This window comes from Pelophylax lessonae (assembly GCF_965119305.1).
Source record: "Pelophylax lessonae genome assembly, chromosome: 2".
NCBI lineage: Eukaryota > Metazoa > Chordata > Amphibia > Anura > Ranidae > Pelophylax > Pelophylax lessonae.
In genome coordinates this window covers 619,659,689-619,684,500 of record NC_138769.1, presented here as the reverse complement: position 1 = coordinate 619,684,500, position 24,812 = coordinate 619,659,689, and the positions used below count along the sequence as shown (strand labels likewise).

Below are 24,812 nucleotides of genomic sequence, written 5' to 3'. Positions count from 1 at the left end.
GCAAGCACAGAAGTCACACTAATTGTTGCTATTCACCAGACCACAAGTGGACTTTACTTTTCTCCTTCCTCTGTTTACATCACTTCAAGCTATGGACTGTCTCCCTTATTTATACTAATTACAATACTATTGTTGACTCTGCAATTGAAGTTATCATTTATCTTAAGAGGGTTCATAAGACTGCGCTGCACTATGTTTTACTTATTATGTTGAAGGTGTTCAGATTGCCCTTGAGTGTCAGCTGCTAGTCTACACATTGATCAATAATTCAGCGCTAAATCTTTTATTTTATTTTTTCTGCGTCTAGGCTCAGAAAGAGTGCCTCCATTTTTTACATATTAACTATGTCTATGAGGCTTATGTCTCTTCTTGTATTATCACCTGCCTGTCTACAAGGGACGAAGCCCACCTGGTCTTTATGTATCAAGGAGAGAAGGAACGCGTTTAATCGGATGGAGAGTAATTTAGTCAAGATTTTCAGATCCGAGTTCAGTAATGCAATGGGCCTATAATTACCGCACAGTATATGGTCCTTGTCTGGTTTGGGTATCAGGGTCAGATGCGAGGACTGCATATCTCTCGGAATCTCTTCCCCATGCATGAAGCCATTAAACAGCTGAGCCATGCATGGGAGAAGAATTGGGAGAAAGGTTCTGTAGTACTCGTAGGGGAGGCCATCGGGGCCCGGGGACTTGTGATTCGGAAGGAGTTTTATTGTGTCCGCTATTTCATCCTCCGCTATTGGGGAGTTAAGAGACTGCAGAGTTGTTCGTGGTAACTTAGGGACTCAGATACGCTCAAGGTAAGAGCGTACAGGTTTTTGGAAGTTTTCAGATGGAGGTCGATGTGGTATGGAGGGGTCATTCTAGAGATTAGAGTAGTATTAATAAAGTTTTTAAAGGATGGACATATATACAGTAAATAAAGATGTCTTCATTTTTTGCAAAGAAAAGTAACAGTAACATTATAGAGATATTTTGCCAGTCCAGCTTTCCATTTGAGTTGTCTATAGAGCACACACTCTCTCTGAATTAAAAAAAAAAAATGTAGCATGTAGTGCCTTTTGGTAGATATCTGCATTGAATACTGATACCTCAATAGGGGTGTTATGACTGATTTATGGGTTATTGGACTGGTTGAAGCAGGAAAAAGGCTTAGTAATGTGAAAAAAGATCATGACATGCATAGGATAGAGGAAAAAAGAGAAGATTAAAAACAAAAAAAAATGGGGAAAGGTATAGGAGGAAAGGGAGGGGATTAGGAGGAGGTAGGAGCGGACATAGAAGGAGAAAATGGAGAGAATAAAGGGATGGGAAAGGGAAAAAGAATGAGGGGCCTTAACTTAAATGATAGAGGCATTACCTTACCAGAAAAAGGGACCATAGGGTACAGATAATTTTCGGGTAGTTGAGAAGAAGGGTTATGAGTAGTAGTGAGAAAATTCCTATTAGATATGCTGACAGTAGGTGAAGAAAGGATCGTTGTTTTCACCTGGATATTTTACATCTCCTGGTAAGGCTCCCTGGTCCCTCCCGAGCTCCACTGCCTCACTCCAAAAAAGGGGGTAACCTATGCTTTGAGCAATACCACCTATAGCACAGGTTCACTGAGAGTCTGCTTATGGCCAGGGGTCATGCATTCTTTCATTTCCAGTATTTCATTAATGCACATCAGCCAGTCTACCACCGTAGGTGCTTTTTGTGTTCCCCATATGACCAGGGTACGCATTCTTGCTGCATTTACCATATGCATCACTAAAGATTTAAAGTATAGATGTTTGGATACACTTGTATGATGTAGCAGATCTTGAACGGGAGTAAAGTCAAGCTGCTAATATTATGTGGTGCAATTCCTACCAATACATTTGCAATTTAGACACTGCCACCATATGTGTAGGACTGTGCCTATTTCCATTTTCCATTTCACAATGCCAGTTCCTGTCTGGCACAGTGGGAGAATTGTGTAGTGATGAAGGTGTTGTAAACCACCTTGATCTTAACTTGCAGCCATTTTCCTGCACATTTGCATTAGGTGAGCCTGTGTACCAGACTATGGTGTGAAATGCATCAGCTGTCATTGCTGTTGTACTTGATCTCCACATTGCTGTATGATAAAGGTGTTGCATCTGGAGTGCGGCCATCCAGGAATTTTTTGCTTTACTTGCTACACAAGGCAGAGCCAGCACCCAGACTTGCAGGGCAGAGGTGTATATTGGAGAGAGGACACCTGGAGCAGGATCTATTTAAAAGCCTTTGTGTGTACTTGTCAGTTGATTCCCACTCCTCACCTGATAATACACAGCCCAAGTCATATTCCCATTTTTTTACTCACTGCTCCAATCGCCTGAAAAGTAAATGTTAAATTTTGTGTATATGAAACAGATTATATGTTTTTGAGGGCTATCTCCCAAGTGCATCATTTCAAAAGGAGTAGGTTGTGTTGAGTAACAGACAGTAAGTCTGCTCAATTTTGGATGCGGCTTTTTTTGGAAGAAGTGATCTGCAAGCATTTTGGGTAATGATGATTGAAAGTCTGGGTTGTGGCAAATTGGAAACCATGGTCCTAAAGTTGATGAGATACAGTAGATATTGCTTTCCAAGCTTGGTGGATTCTATGAGAAGGTGTTCTTTGCGTGTCTTTGAGAAAGTTTGTGAGCGAAGTCGCAGTATAGATTTGATGGGGGCAAAGGGAGAATGATTGCTCTAAACTGATCCAATATTTAAAGCAGTATTAAACCCAAAAGCAAACCTTTATTATATTGCAACTTACTGATTCTTAGATGTGATTGCTGCATTCGTTTTCTTTTTTAGGCTTTATTTTTTCTATTTTCATTTGGTAATCTGGCCAGTATGTCTGTTGTTTATCCAAAGAAAACAGAGGGGGAAAAAGGCAAAAAAAAAAAAAGAAAATGAATGCAACAACCATGTCCAATTATTGATAACCTGCAATATATTACATTTTTGGTTTTGGGTTTAACACAGCTTTAAGGGAGGAGATCGCCAATTGACTATGTTCACCAGTTGATATGCCCATAAATATACAGTTTCTCTAATGTTTATCTCTTGGCTGTGTTCTAATTCAAAATGGTGCTATGACCACTGCCACAGGTCTCCTTTTTCTTGTACCCTTTTATGCAGTGAGTAGTGTTGTGTCTCCCTATACTGTATGCATCAATAGAAACACACCGCCCCATAGCCTAAGATGGCAAGGTCCTTACATGCTGACTGGAGACTGCACTGTCCCCTATTAACTCTTTCCTATGAAGAAACAAAAGAAAAATGTTTATTTCATCTTTGCATAAGCATAACATGTACAATAGATAAAAGGGGTAAAGTTTCTAATTATCCTCCAGTTTTGTACCACTGTGGAGCAGACGTTATGGCAGAGGAAACAGAATGGTGTTTGGTAGGACTGTGGTGTATCTGGCTTGTCTCATCAATGGAGTCCGTGGATTTGAGTGAACAAATAATTGTACATACTGACTTAGGATGGCCATACATTATACCATTTTCTTACAATTTTCTGTACAATTTTCTTTAACTTTACCTTCAACTATGTAGTACAAAGGCCTGCCTTATTGGATACAATTGAAAGTGGTGTTTAGTTTTGACCTCATATTATATGGTTTTTGGTAAATCTAACAGAAAATTGTGCAAGAAGATTAAACATGTATGGCCAGCCTTAACCGTGTCTTTTTTTTTTTTTTATAGGTATAGAAATGGGACTTCAAATGTGTTCAATTGGACAATAATGTCAATTCATTGTTTTATTTTTTATTCATTTTAAGAAACTTTTTCATTACATATATATGGGAAAAAAATCATGCCACAGCTTGACATTGGAGCTAATAAAGATAATTGAGCTTTGGGTGATTATTTTTTATTGTGTTTTTTAGGAATGCGTTCCTGAGAATTTGGAATTAAAGCTGAAGATATTTTCTGACCTAGATGCTCATGTCAACAGTACAGCCATTATAAGCAGCTCAACGTCCTGCCTGTCTCCTACAAAGATGTTTAATGGACTTCGGCATGTCAAGAACTGCATTGTGGCCCATCCTGTAAGTTCCAAACATTTTGGTTAAATTGAAGGATAATCCCTATGATGTTATGTATTTTAATGACAATGTTTTGCCTGTCTGTGAGCCTGAGAATGCACGATATACAGATGTTGACTTTAATTTTTTCTAATATCAAGAATAGGGCACCTCAAGTATTACTGGCACTGTCTAGTGTTTCAGTACATAAAGGAAACTGAGATTAAAGGATAAGTTCACCTTTGTAAAAAAAAAAAAAAAATGCACATCTTTTTGCAGGTAAAAAAAAAAAATTGCATTTATTTATTTTTTTATTAGAAGCCTGTAAAGCCTTGCACCCGCGATCAGCATCAGCAGATTGCAGGTGCAATCTCAGGCTATTGCAGACTGTCAGTGTAGCTGTCTGCCTGTACCTAGCATGAGCAGGCAGTTAGTGAATGACAAGAAGAATCAATGAGCTAGAGCTGCTCGTAGCTTGCCAAAAACTTTGCAAAAGCTTGCTGAAATCTTCAAAAAAGCTTGCTGTTCACACTGCTCTTAGGTTGGGCATACATGTTAAATTTTCTTGTACAATTTTCATTTAGATTTACCAACAACCATATAATATGAGACCAAACAAACTAATCAACTTTCAATTGTATCCAATTAGGCAGACCCTTGCAGTACATAGTTTAGTATTCAATAGTTTTTTATTGATTTTAAACAACATATTGAAGTAATACAGCATAAAATAGAAAATGTAGAAAACATAGGCAAGAGAAAAGGGGTTGGCCTGCGAAAAGGCACTCCATACCCGGACAATACATAAAAAAATATGGCTCCAGACAGTATTAGCAACCAGGCAGACAGTGATAAAAATAAACAGCAAAATACATTAATTCGCAACAGCCGTAGTCCCCTCCACAGGAGACACATCAAGAGTCCAGAAGACTCACCAAACTCCAATAAGATATCAGCCAGCAGAGGGCTCCCCCCCCCAGACACCCCCAATGGGCACAAACTGTGTTCACGAAAGGGTGAAGCCCCCCCCAGCCTCCCTCCCCAAAAGGGGAAACCAACCGGCTCCCACCAACGGCCAAATAGTAGAAAGCATCCTTGGCCCCTAGCAGAACACCCAAACCAGGGTTCCGGAGCCTGAGCCAAGAACACCCTTCCAGCAGCCAGACCCCCAAGAGAGTAAAGAAACGGAAAGGCAGAAGAGCAAAAGGAAGAGAAGAACAGCCCACATCTCTATGGGTAGAAAGAGAATTAACCATGCAGGAAATCAGGAAAACAGAAAAAAGAAGGAAAAAGCCAGAAAGAAAAGAGACCAAGAGAAAAATAGACCGAAGACAAAGGCAAACAGCCACCCGTCCCATGTCCCCCCGCACCGGACTCCAATCCACCCAGCCGCAACTACGGAGCCTGTAAGTACTCCACCCAGGGGCTCCACACTCAGTCAAATCTACGCTGCCTGTCCATACGGATGCTGGCCAACTTTTCGTTAAGCATAATCCACGACATTTTGGTTCTGACATGTACTATATTCAGCACGGGTGTTTTCCAAGCCCATGCCACCGTAATTTTCGCTGCCAGGAGAATAAAGAATATCAGAGAACGGGTATTTCTAGGGATCTCAACCGGCAAGTCCGAGAACAACACCGTCTTGGTATCTCTGTCGATCCTCTGGCCCGTCGCCGAGTGGATCAGGTTAATCACCTGGATCCAAAACCGCCGGACCTTCGGACAACTCCACCACACATGGTACATATCCCCGTGCTGTCCACATTGTCGAAAACACAGGGGGGAGGCTCCTGGAAATAATTTGGCCAACCTCGTTGCCTCTACCAGAGTAGTGTTGAGTATCCCCCTGTGCACCATAGTTGACCTTCGGTCCCAGTCCTCCTTGTCAATAGTTTCCCCCAGGTCAGTCTCCCAAGCTAGCTGATAGGAAGGCCTAGCTGTCGTATCGGCAAATAACAGGTACAGGTCCGAGATTCCTCCTCCCGTCCCAGGTCGCCCCATACACCTGTTCTCGTATAGAGTTCTAGTCGTAATGTCGTTATGGTCGCCCTTAAGGGTGCGAAGAAAATGGGTGATCTGGAGGAGGCGATAGGATTCCCCAGGGGGCATCTTCAGTGTCTCTCTGAAATAAGTAGGGGGGTCCGACCCCTCTGTGATCTATAAAGTGACCTATTCGATAAAGGCCCTTATCTATCCACCATTGAAATTGAGATGCCTGGAGCCCCGGGGGAAAGTGGGGGTTATGAAAGATGGGAGCCACCGGCACATGAGGGGACCGAAGCGGGTACAGCCTACAGGCCACGTCCCACAGCCTCAAGGAATGGGACAGAGCAGGGCACAGCACCGCCCTCCTTTCCCTGGCAGGCAACCACAGCAGAAGGTCCAGAGGCACGGGCCTACAGACCTGCTCCTCCAACTCCACCCAGTGTGGCTATCACGTACCTGGTGAAGACTGGAATGTTGTGGAGGCCTCTCTTGCTCCTCCTGTCTGACACTCCTGAAGACACTCCTGAAGGTGGGAACAGAGAGTGTAAGGCAAGGAGTGGCACGAGTGCCGTAGCGGCTAGCTGGTGGTGTTCACTCCGTAGGTGGGTACAGCTGGTAGTTGCAGTCCTTGGAACAGGGTGCAGTGGCAGCTTGGCACCAAAGCGTGGGAGCAGTAGCCAGCAGAAACCGGGCAGTGAGGTACAGAATCAGCAAGCAAGCAAGTCCAGAAGATAAGCCAAGGTCGATAACAGCCGGGCAGCGCGGTACAAGGTAAGCAGGCAGATCAGATCCGTTTAAGCAAGCCAAGGTCAGGATAGTAAGCAACAGAGCAGGAGCACGGGCAGAGGCAAAGTCCAAAGGCAGGCCGGGTCATACACAGGTGAGAAGTAACAACAGATCAGGTCTCAGAACCACGGGAACAAGCTGAAGACCATTCAGCAACTGCTCACAGTATTAGAGCAGTTTAAATAGGCCACTGGGAGCCAAATGCTAATTGGTGAGTGCAGGTGTGCAATGTGCACGGGCGTGAGCGAAAGTCCGTACTGGCCTTCTGGTGGAGGAAATCCGGTTTACCTTACATTGCCCCCCCCTAATGGGCAGCCTCCGGATGCCCATCTGAGACATCTTCGCAGGATGAGCTTGGAAAAAGGTTTTCACCAGTCTTGGGGCATGAACATTAGCTTCAGGCTCCCACGAGTTTTCCTCAGGACCATAACCTTTCCACTTGATTAAAAATTGGGTACCTCCTCTCCCTCTCCTACAATCCACAATGGCCTCAATTTCATACTCCTCTTCATCGTCAATCATGATTGGTGCTGGAGGGTCCGGATTACGGGCAGGAAAGGGATCTGGTACAGCAGGCTTTAGCAGGGACACATGAAAAACTGGGTGAATCTTGTACTTCTCAGGTAGAAAAAGTTCATAAGCTGTCGGATTTATCATTCTTTTTACAGCAAATGGACCGATGTACTTGGGGGCCAATTTCTTGGAAGGACAGGCCATCTTCAAATTAGTGGTTGATAACCAAACCCTGTCCCCTGGCTTGAGATCCAGATCACCCCTTCTCTTTTTATCAAAGTATTTCTTGTTGTCTTGTTGAGCCTTGGCAATAGCTTCCTGCAGAAGTTTATTGTTGCTTTGTAGAAACCTCAGTCGCTCCTGAACCGCTGGAACAGGTGAATCAAAGACAGCATCAGGTAAAAAAGAAGGATTGAATCCGAAGTTCGCAAAGAATGGAGTTTGACCAGTAGCCGAGTGGACAGAATCATTGTAAGCGAACTCTGCTAGAGGAAGGAGCGAAGCCCAATCATCCTGTGAGAAAGAAGAAAAACACCGAAGGTATTGCTCTAGGGTCTGGTTGGTTCGTTCCGTCTGACCATTCGTCTGGGGATGATATGCTGAAGAAAACCATGTCTCAATCTTAAGTGCCTTACAAAGTTCTTTCCAGAATTTGGACGTTATGCTCCGAGGAACCCCATGCAACCGCACTATTTCTTTGACAAATGCTTTTGCAGTCTCTGGAGCAGATGGTGTTCCAATCATTGGTACAAAGTGTGCCATCTTTGATAGCCTATCAATGATCACAAAAATAGAAGTAAAGTTTTCAGATACTGGGAGCTCGACAATAAAGTCCATATTAATCATTTCCCAGGGCTTGGTAGGAATGGGCAAAGGCCTTAATAGGCCCCAAGCTTTAGTCTTGTCTCCTTTGCTTCGGATACAGGTTTCACAAGTCTTCACGTAATCCTGGCAATCTGCCCTCAGGCTAGGCCACCAAAAGGACCGTTGTAAAAGTTCCAGAGTCTTGCGCATCCCAAAATGCCCTGCCAAAGGGTGGTCATGGCACAAATTTAAGACTGACTGGCGAAGACTTGAAGGTACAAAAACTTGTTGCTCATGGATGAACAATCCATCCCGTTCTTGCAATTGTGAATCACATGGTGGACCTTCCTCCTCTGATGCTTGTTTGAGCTGTGACACAAAATCTCCTTGCAGTAACAGAAAATTTTGCGAGGATAGGATGGTGTCAGGTTGAGTAGCTTCCTTTTCTTCCAGAAACATACGTGACAGGGCGTCAGGTTTCCCATTCTTAGAACCAGGTCTGTAGGTTATGTGAAATGAGAATCTTGAAAAAAATAAGGCCCACCTGGCCTGACGGGGTCTTAGACGCTTAGCTGTACGGAGATACTCTAAATTTTTGTGATCCGTGAAAATCAGGATTGGATGACTTGCTCCCTCAAGCAGATAACGCCATTCCTCCAGAGCGGACTTGATGGCGAGTAACTCACGGTCTCCCACATCATAATTTCTCTCTGATGGACTGAGTTTTCTTGAGAAGAAAGCCACGGGATGTAGAAGAGACTTAGCGCCTTGTCGCTGAGATACGATAGCACCAACTGCATTTTCCGAGGCATCGACTTCCAGGACATAAGGTAATGCAGGATCAGGATGTTGCAGAATTGGTGCTGATGTAAAGAGAGCTTTTAATTTATCAAAGGCAAGTTGCGCTGCCGGAGTCCACTGAAATCGGGTGTTTTGTTTAGTAAGCTGTGTGATGGGGCTGATGATAGCTGAGAAGTTCTTGATAAATTTACGATAAAAGTTAGCAAATCCAAAAAATCTCTGGACTCCTTTTCGATCTGCTGGCACTGGCCACTCAAGAATGGCACTAACTTTTTGTGGGTCCATTGCAATGCCTGATGTTGCGATAATAAGCCCCAGAAACTGGATTGTTTCTTTCTCAAATTCACACTTCTCAGCCTTTGCGTATAACCGATGTTCCCGGAGACGGTTGAGGACCTTTTTAACGTGCAGCCGGTGTTCTTCAATGGAAGGGGAGAATATGAGTATGTCATCAAGGTACACAATCATAAAAAGGTCAAGGAAGTCCCTAAAGATATCATTGACGAAATGCTGGAACGTTGCTGGGGCATTACACAGTCCAAAGGGCATGACTAAATACTCAAAATGCCCAAAGCGGGACCGGAAAGCTGTTTTCCATTCATCCCCCTTCCGGATCCTTACTAGGTTATATGCACCTCGAAGGTCAAGCTTTGTGAACACTTTCGCTGTTCTGAACCGCTGGAAAAGTTCTGGAACAAGAGGAAGAGGGTATCTGTTTTTAATTGTTATTTTGTTTAGCTCTCTATAGTCCACACAGGGTCTCAGGGTGTGATCCTTCTTTTCAACAAAAAATATTCCAGCCCCAGCAGGGGATGTGGATGGACGGATGAATCCCCTTTCTAGGTTCTCATTAATGTATAGGCGCAATGTCTCAAGCTCAAGTTCTGATAGGGGAAAAATACGTCCAAATGGAATCTCGGCCCCGGGTAACAGTTCAATTGGGCAATCGTACGCCCGATGGGGCGGTAAGGTCTCAGCATTCTTCCTATCAAAAACATCTAAGAAATCATGGTAAGTTAATGGAACATATTGTGAAACTGAAGTCTCTGGTTGCATTTCCATAAGGAGGGCCGAGGTGGTGACCGTATTAGGAAAACAGTGCTGCTGGCAGGTGGTAGGGAATGAAACAGCTCCAGACTCCCAGTTTATTTGGGGATTGTGTGCCTGCAACCACGGAATGCCCAGGATGATGGGGAACAAAGGTGATGGGATAATGTCCAGGGTTAGGTATTCTGAATGATTAGAGGAGGTTACTGCCAGTAGCGGACACGTTTCTTGTGTGATAGGACCTGACTTGAGATTCGAGCCATCCGCCAAATTAATCTTCAGATGCTGCATTTTAGCTTGCAGTGGGACCTTGTGTTGTTCAGCAAATGAATAGTCCATAAAACAACTGCAGGCCCCGGAGTCAATAATGGCTTGAGTTTGGATGCTCCCTCCAGGTAGCTGCAGGGAGAGAGTCAGCGAAAGGTGAGAGGAGATGCTCTTCAGAGGATATCTGGGAGTATCAGAAACAAGGACAGTCTTACGTGGTCTTATCAGGCAGTCACGCAGAAAGTGATCAATGCCCCCACAGTAAAGGCATAAGTTGTTCTGCTTGCGTCTAAGTCTTTCCTTGGCTGACAGAGGTGGACGAGAAAGTCCCAACTGAACAGACTCAACCTTGAAAGAGGATGGTGGTGGAGCTGGGGATACAGGTGCTGCTGGTGTCCATGTAGGTGGAATGTCGCCAGATTTTTCTGCCCTCCTCTCTCGGATTCTGCGATCAAGCTGAATAGCAAGCTGGATCAAGTTTGAGAGCGTAGTTGGTGGATCTATTCTGGCAAGTTCATCTTTAAGAGCCTCTGAAAGACCCAAACGAAACTGGTACTGCAAGGCTGCATCATTCCAGGCAGTGTCAGAACTCCATTTGCGGAACTTAACAACATAGTCCTCCACAGGCTGAAGCCCTTGCTGGAGTTTATGTAGAATAGCTTCTGCTGTGGAGGTCCGTTGGGGATCATCATAGATCTGGGCCATGGCTTCAAAGAAGGAAGAGACTGATGCAAGAACTGGGCTGGCCTTTTCCAGAAGCTGATGAGCCCATGACTGTGGTTCCTCACACAAAAGAGAAATGACAAAGCCCACCTTAGTAAATTCAAGGGAGAAAGTTTGTGGTTGTAACTCGAAATACAACTGGCTGGCATGGCGGAAGGCCCGAAACTTATAGCGATTTCCTGAAAAGCGTTCTGGGGTAGGTACCCGAGGCTCTGGAGGAGGAACCATTACTGTAGATGCAGTAGCTGGAGCAGGAACAGTAGCTGAAGTGCCAGGTACAGAAGCTTGAGATACAATGGGCAGGGAGCGTAAATGACCTTCAATCCGGAAGTAATTCTCCTGGAGTCCGGTCACCACTTGGATTAAGGCCGTGATTTGTTGACACACCGCTTCAAGCAGAGAGGAGCCTCCTCCAGTCTCAGTCATGGCTGAATGGTACTATCACGTACCTGGTGAAGACTGGAATGTTGTGGAGGCCTCTCTTGCTCCTCCTGTCTGACACTCCTGAAGGTGGGAACAGAGAGTGTAAGGCAAGGAGTGGCACGAGTGCCGAAGCGGCTAGCTGGTGGTGTTCACTCCGTAGGTGGGTACAGCTGGTAGTTGCAGTCCTTGGAACAGGGTGCAGTGGCAGCTTGGCACCAAAGCGTGGGAGCAGTAGCCAGCAGAAACCGGGCAGTGAGGTACAGAATCAGCAAGCAAGCAAGTCCAGAAGATAAGCCAAGGTCGATAACAGCCGGGCAGCGCGGTACAAGGTAAGCAGGCAGATCAGATCCGTTTAAGCAAGCCAAGGTCAGGATAGTAAGCAACAGAGCAGGAGCACGGGCAGAGGCAAAGTCCAAAGGCAGGCCGGGTCATACACAGGTGAGAAGTAACAACAGATCAGGTCTCAGAACCACGGGAACAAGCTGAAGACCATTCAGCAACTGCTCACAGTATTAGAGCAGTTTAAATAGGCCACTGGGAGCCAAATGCTAATTGGTGAGTGCAGGTGTGCAATGTGCACGGGTGTGAGCGAAAGTCCGTACTGGCCTTCTGGTGGAGGAAATCCGGTTTACCTTACAGTGGCCTACCAACGGTAATAAAAATCTGGTATAGCTGTGTCAACTGGGCTGCCCGGTAGTAACGCATGAAGTGGGGAACTCCCAACCCCCCCTTCCATTTAGTTCTATACATAGTAGAGCGGGCCAATCTACTTCCCCCTTTATGCCAAATAAATTTATAGACAAGGGTCTGAAGCTGTTGCAAAAACTACATTGGCAACGGGATTGGGAGAGTCCTAAAAAAATATAGAACCCTTAGAAGGATTGTCATTTTAACGGCAGCTATCCTGCCCATCCAGGAGAGGTCGTGTGTCTGCCAGTGTTTCAGGTCCTAAGACAGGGCATCAAACAGGGGCGTATAATTCGCCTTGAACAATGAGGTGACGTCAGGGGTCAGCCGAACCCCCAAGTATGGAAGCGCCCTCGGACACCACTGAAAGGGGAAGGAAGCCCGCAACGCCTCCACCGTCGCATCCTCCAGGTTAATATTCAACGCTTCCGACTTGAGTTGATTGACCCTGAGGCCAGATACCCCCTCAAATCGCAGGTTGGGCAAGGTGGTGACGGGATCCGTGACAAACAGCAATAGATCATCGGCAAACAATCCACACTTATGAGGTCGACCAGAACTTTCCACCCCGTGGATATTAGGATTAGATCTGATAGCTATCGCCAACGTCTCAATAGCAACAACAAAGAGAAGAGGCGATAGAGGGCAGCCCTGCCTGGTGCCTCTCTCTATCTTCAACGGACCCGAGACACCACCACGCCCAACTATATTAGCCGTCAGACTAGAGTACAACGCCCCCAAAACATTAAGAAAGGTCGGACCACAATTCCACCGTGACAGGATCTGAAAGAGAAATGTCCAGGATAATGAGTCAAAGGCCTTATGAAGGTCCAATGACAGTAACATGCCCTTGCGGGGAGGGCCCCCATCCCAATTAGATTGTAGCGCAGTGATCAAATCCACCGCCCTTCTGATCTGGTCCGCCGCCTGCCTTCCGGGCACAAAACCCACCTGATCAATGTGAATATATTGCGCTAAAAAGGTATTAAACCTGTTAGCATAGATTTTCGTTAGAAACTTAAGATCAACATTGATCAGGGAGATTGGCCTATAATTAGTTGCATCAGTATGATCCTTGCCCGGCTTCGGTATGAGGCAGATGTTCGCTCTGTTGGCGTCCGCATCAAGGGGCTTTCCCTCCCGCAGCGCTTGAAAGAAGGTAAGCAAGTGTGGGGCCAAGTGGGCCGCAAATTTTTGATAGTAAGCGGCTGAAAAGCCATCCGGACCAGGGGTCTTAGAGGGCTTTGCCTGCTTGATCACGTGCAGGACCTCCGCCAGCGTAACGTCCCCCTCCAAAAGCTCCCTGTGGGAAGCCGAGAGGACGGGGAGGTGGATATCCCGCAGGAAGTCTTCCACATCCTCCCTCGTCTCATTCCCCCGAGCACCATACAAAGAGGAATAGTACTCATGGAATATGGACATGATCGTCTGAGGATTCTGAGTGAGCGTTCTGTTCGCCCTCCGCAGCCTGGGGGGCGCCACCCGACGCATTCGGGGGGTCAGCTTGCGGGCCAGCATCGTCCCCGGTTTATCCTTTAAAGTATAAAAAGTAGCTTGTGTCCACCGCAAATGCTTTTCCGCCCGGGTGGTCAGACAGAGATTCAATTCTAACCGAACCGCGTCAATTTTGTCCCGAAGGTCCAAGTGCGGATCCTGTTTGTGGGTGCGCAACAGGTCAGACAACTCCCCTTCCTTTTCCTTAATAAGAGCTTGAGAATTCTTTTTCATACGCGATGCAATTTGCAACAGGTGCCCTCTGATAGTGGTCTTATGAGCCGCCCAATTAATGACCGGGGAAGTATCGGCTGGATCATTGGAGGCAAAATAATCTTTAATATGTTGTTCAAGCTCAAAGCATACTGTAGGATTACTCAAGAGCGATTCATTCAACCTCCAGGGAGTAGGGCCCCTCCGGACAACCAAGTCGTCACAGGAGGTCCACACCAGGGAGTGGTCCGACCAGGCGACATCCACAATCTTACTACACTGAAAAAGGTGCGCCGCCCCAGGGTGGATGAGCAAATGATCTATCCTGGTGTAGGTCTGATGGGCATGTGAAAAAAACGTGTAATCCTTCGTCGATGGATTCAGCTCACGCCAAAGATCAATCAAGTTGTGATAATGCAGCATTTTAGCCAATTTAGAACCCACTTTGGGGTAGTGTCTAGCAGAGGATGTCGGTTTCGCCGTCTTGTCGAACGCCGAATCAAAGGCAACATTAGAGTCCCCCCCATATAGTACCATGCCCTCCAGCTGGGGAGTAAGCTTATGCAGCAGAGAACGAAAAAAGGACTGTTGGCCAGTATTGGGGGCGTAATAAGAGATAATAGAGACCGGGGACCCCTCCAGGCACTCCACTACCAATAGGAAACGGCCCTCAGGGTCACTAATCTGGCGTTCCAGAGTGAAGGACACCCTCTTAGAGAAGCAAATCGCCACCCCCCCTGTCTTACCCGGACCATTAGCCAAGTAAAAGGTGGGGTAATGATGGTGCAGAATCGTCGGGTTGTAGTTAGGTGGAAAATGCGTCTCCTGGAGGAGGAGCACATCCGCCTGAATAGATTTGTACTGTTGGAAGGCTTGTCGCCTCTTAACCGGTGAATTCAGACCCCTGAAATTATGTGTGACAAATTTGACTGGGACCCTAACTGTGTCTGTCGCCATAGTGCACAGGAGGAAATACCAACGCACTCACCAAACCTCTCGGCCACCAAGGGAAAGAGCTCCACTCGCGGCCCAAACACAGCTCCCGGGAGTCCGGCGACTGGGGGCAAAAAGACAAGCAAAACAAGAAAAAGAGAGAAAATATAAAGAGAGACACAGAGGAGAAGAGAAAAATTTTGAGGACCGAGGGGTCTCCTGTCCCCCGAGGGGGCACTGTCCACCTAAAGGTAAAAGAAGTATTAGTCAGATCAAACAGCTAAAATAAAAACTGTAAACCACCGAGGCAATACCCCGGTAAACCACAAATGTGACACTGGGCTAACCCAGGAAATGGTTTGGCCTCGTCCCACCCGCAAAGGGAGTAGCACAAAGTCAAACAGGGCACATGACCACCACCGCCAGCCCTCGCCCGCCCATAAAAGATACAACAATCATGAACATAAAGGTAATAACGTCCGTGGGGGTCGGCGACCCAGAGAGCCAGAAATCCCGGCCCGGAGGAATACAGAACACTCCAAGGCCAGACAGCCTACAGCCCCGGGACCCCCACCCCCACGGCTAGCAACAGTATATCAGGGATTCCCAGCCGGGAAATCCCCACATGAGATCCCGCCCAAGGATCCAAGATGTAAGAAAAATAAAAAATGCAACAGTCAAAGAGCAAAAAATCGCCCTATATAAAATAAAAACAAAATCTGCAAAAGGGTCAAGTCGTGTCCAATCAAAAAAGAAGAGGGACACTGCACCCAAAGGTGAAAGAGAAAAAATAAGTGCACCCACGGCCACCTAGGACCCAAAGTCTCCCTCAGGGTGGCTTGTTCTTCATCTTGGCTCCTGGTTGACCTTCCCACCTGAGGCAGCGGACTCTGCGTGGATCTGGCTGCAGAAGACTTGGAGTGAGGAGTAGAAAGGGGACCCACAGGATCCGTGAAAATCAGTCCCAGGCGTCGAAGGAGGGCCTCTCCCTCAGGAAACGTGACAAAAGAGTGTTTCTTATTGCGATATGTAAAGTTCAAGCGAAAAGGAAACGCCCAGTAATACTTAATATTTTTAGCGATGAGGGGCTGCAATAAAGGCTTCAGGTTCCTGCGTTTTTGAATTGTAGTAGGTGATATGTCAGCAAATATTTGAATTTTATGGTCGCGGAGCTGCAAGCCGGCAATGTCCCTGGCTCTAGCCATAACCAGCTCCTTCACCTTGTAGTAGTGTGGCTTCACTATTATATCACGTGGGAGACCATCTTCCCTTGGTGCCGTGAGGGCCCTGTGTGCCCTGTCCAATTCTAGCTTGTGAGGGTTAATGTCCGGTATCAGGTGCACTATAAGTTCCTTAGTTATAGCTTCGGTATCAGTAAATGATTCGGGTATACCTCGCACTCTAAAATTGTGCCGACGAGAGCGGTTTTCTAGATCGTCAATCTTAGTCAATGCTTCCTCCAATCTGTCCTGTAAAGTCTCAATACATGCTGTGTTCTGAGATGTCCTTGCCACTGTGTCCTCCAAAGTAGATTCAATGGAGCCCATGCGGGAGCCCAGGGCCTGAAATTCTTGCTTTAAATCAGAGGTGATACGCTGGCTGGCCTTTTCCAGGCCTTGCTCCAGCAAGGTAGAGAATTTCGCCAGCAGAATGGGGTCCCCAGAGTACTCCGGCTGTGGATGAGGGGCAGGGACTGGAGCTCCGGACAGAGGGGGAAAACTATCACCCAGGCTTCCCTGGCTCAGTGCAATGTCACAAATGGCTCTGTCCAGATCAGATTGTGAGGAAAATATGTCCCTGTCCGAGGAGAGTGAGGAAGCCTGTGAGCCCCCAGGTTCAGCCCCTGTGAGAGCGGAGCAGGGAGAGCCTGCATGGAGCCCTGCAGCAGCTTCTGTGCATAGGTCGGGGCCGCCGCCGCCATCTTGGCCATGCAGGCCGCGGCTCTACTAAGTGTCCCAAGTCGGTTCCCAGGGTTGCCCCAGCTCACACAGTGGTCCGGGTATCGGCAATCAGGCGCGGTGCTCCGAAGAAGCGGGCGGGATCTTTAGGAGCGCGGGCAGGCACTAACAGGCCGGCGGGGAGCGGAGCCGAGGAATCACGCAGCCGCCATCCTCAGTCGCGCGCATGCGCCTCCTTGCAGTACATAGTTTAAGGTAAATCTAAAGGAAAATTGTACAAGAAAATTTAAACATGTATGGCCAGCCTTATATAATCTGTAGGCTGTTTGAAACAGGTCAAAGGACACTCCATTGATACGTAGAGATGTCCCGAACTGTTTGCCGGCCAACTTCGCATGTTCGCGTTCGCCTCGGTGGGCGAACATATGCGATGTTCGGTCCGCCTCCTATACATCATCATTGAGCAAACTTTGACCCTATACCTCACAGTCAGCAGACACATTCCAGCCAATCAGAATACCCTCCCTCCCAGACCCTCCCACCTCCTATAAAAAAGCAAGGGCAGCATCCATCTTAGATTCATTCTGAAGCTGCAGAGTTAGTTAGAGCAGGGAGAGGGCTGCTGTTGCTGCTGAATTGATAGGGAAATCATTAGCTAGGCCAGTGTTCTGTGTCCACTCCTGCTGTAAGGACAGCATCCTGACAGCACCCCAAAAAGCCCTTTTTAGGGCTGGTATTTCAGTCTGCTTTTATTTATTTATTTTTTCTATATATTTATCAGGCATTTTTGGAGGCAGGCATGGCTTTTTTTGGATTAGTGTCGGGGGGGGGGTCTAAAAAGTGTACCTGTGAAGTTTCAGCTCTGTAGCATGTCCAGAACCAGAAAAAAAAGATCATATATTTATAAAAGGAGGGTTCCCACCATCCCTGCTCTACTGAAAAATGAACTTTTTTTCTGGTTCTGGACATGCTACAGAGCTGAAACTTCACAGGTACACTTTTTAGACCCCCCAGACACTAAATCACACAAAACAAGTTTTCAAAAATTTAAATTTAAAATTTAAAATTATTGGAAAAATAAAAAAAATAAAAAAAATTCTTTGGATTTATTGTCTGGGGGGGGTCTAAAAAGTGTACCTGTGAAGTTTCAGCTCTGTAGCATGCCCATAACTCTAATAAAAAAATTAGAGTTATGGCTAGGGTTAGGGTTATTTTTAGTGCTTAGGGTTAGAGGGTTAGGGTTAGAGGGGTAGGGGTAGGGTTACTAACTCTAACCCTAACACTAAACCTAACCCTAACCCTCTAACCTTAACCCTAACCCTCTAAGCCTAGCCATAAAAATAACCCTAACTCTAAACATAAACCCTAATCCTAACCCTAACCCTCTAACCTTAAACTTAACCCCCTAACCCTAGCCCTAACCCTAATTCGTAATTTTTCTTCTGGTTCCGGACATGCTACAGAGCTGAAACTTCACAGGTACACTTTTTAGACCCCCCAGACACTAAATCCAAAGACATTTTTTATTTTTTTTTTATTTTTTTTTTAATTTTTCCAATAATTGGCTCTCTATCAAAAATGACAATTTTTAAGAACTTTTTTTGTGTGATTTGGTGTCTGGGGGGTCTAAAAAGTGTACCTGTGAAGTTTCAGCTCTGTAGCATGTCCAGAACCAGAAAAAAAAATTGAGTTATGGCTAGGGTTAGGGTTATTTTTAGTGCTTATGGTTAGAGGGTTAGGGTTAGAGGCGTAGGGGTCGGGTTACTAACTCTAACCCTAAGTATCTCACCATAACCCTATCCCCTAACACTAAACCTAACCCTAACCCTTAAAGCCCAGTTCCTGTCCCATTTTGGTCGGTTCTGGTCTGTTTGCGGATGTTTGCGGTGCGTTAAACGGGGAGTTTGGTCTGTCAGAGTTTGGTCTGTCACTGTGAAGCGGGCGTAACCCTTACACTACCTGATCGATACAACATCATACCTGATCGTATACACACACTGGATGTTTTAAAGCACGTTATTCCAAACAATTTAGGAATGTTAGGTGATTTATGCCCTTTATGGATTAAAACACGACTCTGCGTCAACTACGTAATTTTCCATGGGAGTTTTGCCATGGATCCCCCTCCGGCATGCCACAGTCCAGGTGTTAGTCCCCTTGAAACAACTTTTCCATCACTATTGTGGCCAGAAAGAGTCCCTGTGGGTTTTAAAATTCGCCTGCCTATTGAAGTCTATGGTGGTTCGCAATGTTCGCCGGTTCGCGAACATTTGCGGAAGTTCGCCGTTCGCGAACATTAAATTTTATGTTCGCGACATCACTATTGATACGTTGCAGAGTGGCAAGCTAGATTTTTACCTGCTTGATCCGAAATATAAATTTAAGTATGTTGTGCAACTAAGTGAACTGCATCAGCACATATATAATGTATCATCTTGCGTGCCTAGCCATGGTTTAGTCAGTGCATATCTAAGCATGTCTGTCTATAAAACAGGCTATAGTCATTGCTAGGAACACTGTGTAAATAGATTCGATTTTGCCTATTGTATGCTTGTGCTCCCGTATTTTTTTTTTAATGACAATCATATTTTCAGACATGCAAGTTTACAAAATATCTTTAGCGAGTCCCCATATCCCACATAACAGATACTGTAATATGGTTAGTAACAATTATAATTACTTCTATCCATTATTGCATTCAGCTGACGAGTGTTCAAAGAAAAATATTTTATGCAATAAGGTCTTTTCATTCTAATTTGGAGGTAGCAGTTATTTCTTATTTAGAGCGTTATTACAGTAAGAATAACAGAGAACACAAACAATATCAGAATGGGAGCTCAGATTTCCAGGTCTGCACAAATTAGATATAATATTGTCCAAAAAGGTGAGTTTTAATGTTTATGATGGTTGTTGTACCAACTAACCCATGGTTGCCAGGTGTCCCCTATCTGGGAGGATTTCATTTTGTTGGAGGCTAGCATTATTTCATATCTATAGTGCAACTGTACTATTCTAATTGTTTCAGAGAGGTGTTGGCTGCAAGAGCGATGTGGACAGTTAAGCTGGGTATCCAAATACAGGAAGTCGGCCGGTTCAGCAAGAACTAGCTGACTTTTGGTACTTGTGTTCTGCTGTCTGTTCAACAGAAACCGATCGAACAATGGGCTTCTGTTAAAAAGCCATACTGGAAAACCAGCAATTCAATCAGTGCTTGCAGCCCATTGCTGCAGCACTGATCTGTTTATTTTGACGAGAGGAGTCCATCTTGTCCAAACACAATAGAACAGTGGGAGAGATCCATGTATCCACATCGCTTCTGCAGAGATCTGTGAGTTTTTTTCATTCAACCTGCTGGTACAACAGGAAAAAAAAACTCTACATGTATACCCAGCTTTACTTTACTTAGTGAGTGAGGAATAGTGGCGATACTCAAAGTATGGCTAAGCCTGGCATGGGAATTTTTAGTATTCCTATTCCCTCATCTAGATAATTTTACACCAATAACTACTAAGACTAAGGTTGCCCACGCGTCAATGCACTCTCCAACAATATGGCGATATATGGGAAGTATGAATTTGGCTTTTCTGTTTTACATTTATATTTACATCATTTTACATTTATTTACATTGGTGAATAAGATACGATCTTTGTAGCAAACAATATAATGAATACGTTAAAGACTATAATCGTAACAGAATATCTGAGAGAGGCCTATGGAAGAATCCTCTGATATTCTGTAGATAGGTTAATGGAAAATTAGGAGGTTCATGGGTAAGTAAAGTCGGGGGTCGAGGAAGTAAGAATCTTGCAGGTGTAGGGATTGTAGCTAAGAAATGTGTAACCAGGGAGCGTACTCCACCCCCCCCCCCTAGAGATCCAGAAGATCTTGGTCACATCCCAGGGGGAGAAATCGGGAGGTCCAGGGTTCCTGGATGGACAGGTATTTATCCATTTTTTTTCCAGTGAGTTTAGCTTCAATCTTTTCATGTAGCTCGACTGAATTTATTCATGACTTTTCAATCAAAGAAAGGGTAGGTGTTTTCCAGGCTTACGCACTTGTCTACCTGGCTGCAGTTAAAACATGTAGTAGCAGTTTGAAGTATTTTTGTGATCGACCTGGAGGTTTGAAGGTTAAAGGATACGTTTACCTTTGGGAACATGTTAAATGTTCGACCCGTTTTTAGGTTAGAACAGGTAACAGGTTCCTGCTCCTGCAGCCGCTCCCTGACCCCCCTCTCCCTCCCTGTGACAACAGGCCAGGATCTCCTCTCTATATCCACTATTTGAAAAGAGTTCTGTGAACAAATGAACTACAAGTACTGACATCCTTTGCGGCTGATGGCTTGTGGCTCTCAATTAACTATGAGGGCGCTGTTGAGCGCTCTTGGTAGTTCAATGATTCTTCCTGCCATTGTGCAACTTCCTGCCCATACGAGTGATGAGCAGACAACTTACACTGACAGTCTACAGGAGCCCTGCATTGCACCCATGATCTGCTGATCACGGATGTAATGCTTCCAGGCTCATCAGATTTTTTTTTTTTTTTAAATGGTGAACTTTATAAGAGCATGTTGCTCTAAGAATGGAAAAGGGGAGTCCATTAATTTAAAGATCATCTGAAATACTTTTTCCCAACGTATGTACTATAGGACAAGTCCACCATATCTGAAAGAAGTTTCTGGCTGGAAGCAACATCAGATGTTGTGAGGAGGGCCTTAGGAGCATGGAATATACACCGCTCAAAAAAACACTTATTATTCAAAGTATAGCCTCAAGTCAATTAAACTCCTGGGGTATTGATCTGTTTAGTTAAGTAGCAGAGGGGGTTGTTAATCAGTTTCAGCTGCTTTGGGGTTAATGAAATTAGCAACAGGGGCACTAGATGGGCAACAACGAGACAACATCCAAAACAGGAATAGTTTTACAGGTGGAGGCCATTTTTTTTCCCTACTCCTCTTTCCTGACTGTTTTTCACTAGTTTTGAATTTGGCTAGGGTCAGTGTCACTGCTGGTGGTAGCATGAGGCGATATCTGGATCCTATAGTGGTTGCACAGGCATTCCAACTACTCTAGGATGGCACATCAATACGTGCCATTGCCAGAGGGTTTGCTGTGTCTCTCACCACAGTCTGAAGATCATGGAAGAGATTCCAGGAGACAGGCAGTTACTCTAGGAGAGCTGGACAGGGCCGTAGAAGGTCCTTAACCCATCAGCAGGACCGGTATCTGCTACTTTGTGCAAGGAGGAACAGGATGAGCACTGCCAGAGCCCTACAAAATGACCTCCGGCAGGCAACTGGTGTAAATGTCTCTGACCAAAAAATCAGAATCAATCTTTATGATGGTGGCTTGAGGGCCCAACGTCCTCAACTGGGCCCTGTGCTCATTGCCCGTCACCGTGGAGCTTGATTGGCATTTGCCACTGAACACCAGAATTGGCAGGTCCGCCACTGGCGCCCTGTGCTTTTCACAGATGAGAGCAGGTTCAACCTGAGCACTTGTGAAAGACGTGAAAGAGTCTGGAGAAGCCGTTGAGAATGTTATGCTGCCTGTAACATTGTGCAGCATGATCAGTTTAGTGGTGGGTCAGTGATGGTCTGGGAAGGCATATCCATGGAGGAAGGCATATCCATGGAGGAATTAATAGATTTTTTAATTGTAAAACTAGTTACAGTGTCTAGGATTTTTGAATGTCCAAAGAGACAGTGGTGATAGCTTTATGATGGGCCAAGGGAATACGAGTATGAATATAAGTTTTTTAAGACTATAGGATTAAAAGGGGACTTTTCAAGGAGTCATTCTCTTACTTCTCATATGTATTCATGAGGTGTTTGTGATATTTATGTCCATTACTTACACAAAATAATAATCTTCTGGTATTAACAATTTATATATATATATATATATATACACACAGTGTCTTGCAAAAGTATTCGGCCCCCTTGAACTTTGCGACCGTTTACCACATTTCAGGCTTCAAACATAAAGATATAAAACTGTAATTTTTTGTGAAGAATCAACAACAAGTGGGACACAATCATGAAGTGGAACGAAATTTATTGGATATTTCAAAATTTGTTAACAAATAAAAAACTGAAAAATTGGGCGTGCAAAATTATTCAGCCCCTTTACTTTCAGTGCAGCAAACTCTCTCCAGAAGTTCAGTGAGGATCTCTGAATGATCCAATGTTGACCTAAATGACTAATGATGATAAAAAGAATCCACCTGTGTGTAATCAAGTCTCCGTATAAATGCACCTGCACTGTGATAGTCTCAGAGGTCCGTTTACAGCGCAGAGAGCATCATTAAGAACAAGGAACATAAAGGGAATCAACTCGGTAAAGGAGGAGAGCATATTTAAAAGAAGAAAAACTACCACAAGAGGACACAGTTTTAAATTAGAGGGCCAAAGGTTTAAAAGTAATATGAGGAAGTATTACTTTACTGAGAGAGTAGTGGATGCATGGAATAACCTTCCTGCAGAAGTGGTAGCTGCAAATACAGTGAAGGAGTTTAAGCATGCATGGGATAGGCATAAGGCTATCCTTCATATAAGATAGGGCCAGGGACTATTCATAGGATTCAGATATATTGGGCAGACTAGATGGGCCAAATGGTTCTTATCTGCCGACACATTCTATGAACACACCAGGCAGGTCCGAGATACTGTTGTGGAGAAGTTTAAAGCCGGATTTGGATACAAAAAGATTTCCCAAACTTTAAACATCCCAAGGAGCACTGTGCAAGCGATAATATTGAAATGGAAGGAGTATCAGACCACTGCAAATCTACGAAGACCTGGCCGTCCCTCTAAACTTTCAGCTCATACAAAGAGAAGACTGATCAGAGATGCAGCCAAGAGGCCCATGATCACTCTGGATGAACTGCAGAGATCTACAGCTGAGGTGGGAGACTCTGTCCATAGGACAACAATCAGTCGTATACTGCACAAATCTGGCCTTTATGGAAGAGTAGCAAGAAGAAAGCCATTTCTTAAAGATATCCATAAAAAGTGTCGTTTAAAGTTTGCCACAAGCCACCTGGGAGACACAACAAACATGTGGAAGAAGGTGCTCTGGTCAGATGAAAACAAAATCAAACTTTTTGGCAACAATGCAAAACGTTATGTTTGGCGTAAAAGCAACACAGCTCATCACCCTGAACACACCATCCCCACTGTCAAACATGGTGGTGGCAGCATCATGGCTTGGGCCTGCTTTTCTTCAGCAGGGACAGGGAAGATGGTTAAAATTGATGGGAAGATGGATGGAGCCAAATACAGGACCATTCTGGAAGAAAACCCGATGGAGTCTGCAAAAGACCTGAGACTGGGACGGAGATTTGTCTTCCAACAAGACAATGATCCAAAACATAAAGCAAAATCTGCAATGGAATGGTTCACAAATAAACATATCCAGGTGTTAGAATGGCCAAGTCAAAGTCCAGACCTGAATCCAATCGAGAATCTGTGGAAAGAACTGAAAACTGCTGTTCACAAACGCTCTCCATCCAACCTCACTGAGCTCGAGCTGTTTTGCAAGGAGGAATGGGCAAAAATTTCAGTCTCTCAATGTGCAAAACTGATAGAGACATACCCAAAGCGACTTACAGCTGTAATCGCAGCAAAAGGTGGCGCTATAAAGTATTAACTTAAGGGGGCTGAATAATTTTGCACGCCCAATTTTTCAGTTTTTTATTTGTTAAAAAAGTTTGAAATATCCAATAAATTTCGTTCCACTTCATGAGTGTGTCCCTCTTGTTGTTGATTCTTCACAAAAAATTACAGTTTTATATCTTTATGTTTGAAGCCTGAAATGTGGCAAAAGGTCAAAAAGTTTAAGGGGGCCGAATACTTTCGCAAGGCACTGTATGTATGTATGTATGTATGTATGTATGTGTGTATAGATATAGATATATAAATAATTTTTGGACATGTGTATAGATAAACTTCATGACATAATTTTTGATGTAATATCAATGGTGAAGTGATAAAGGTTTTCTGAGCAGTTTTTTGGAAAGTTTTCAACATATTTAATCAATTTAATTCATTAAACTCAATTATGTCCGACTAGTTTCATTGTTTTTACTCCCCCTTTAGGGGAGAATTTTATCATAAACACGGTGTGTCCACATCTTTTTGGATTCTATTAGTGTTCTTTGACTTGTTTTTTTGTGACTATGTATCTTTCAGATTGTTACA

The 24,812-nt window shown here is 44.8% G+C and overlaps 1 protein-coding gene across 2 annotated transcripts in view; it reads left to right on the top strand.

Moving 5' to 3' along the window:
• CRYL1 (crystallin lambda 1) overlaps positions 1-24,812 on the top strand; it is a 303,870-nt gene that overhangs the window by 189,666 nt on the left and 89,392 nt on the right. For both annotated transcript variants that reach the window (XM_082245249.1, XM_082245248.1), the window contains exon 4: positions 3,896-4,057. In XM_082245249.1, the coding sequence (XP_082101375.1) occupies positions 3,896-4,057 (162 nt within the window). The remainder of the gene's footprint in view (positions 1-3,895; positions 4,058-24,812) is intronic.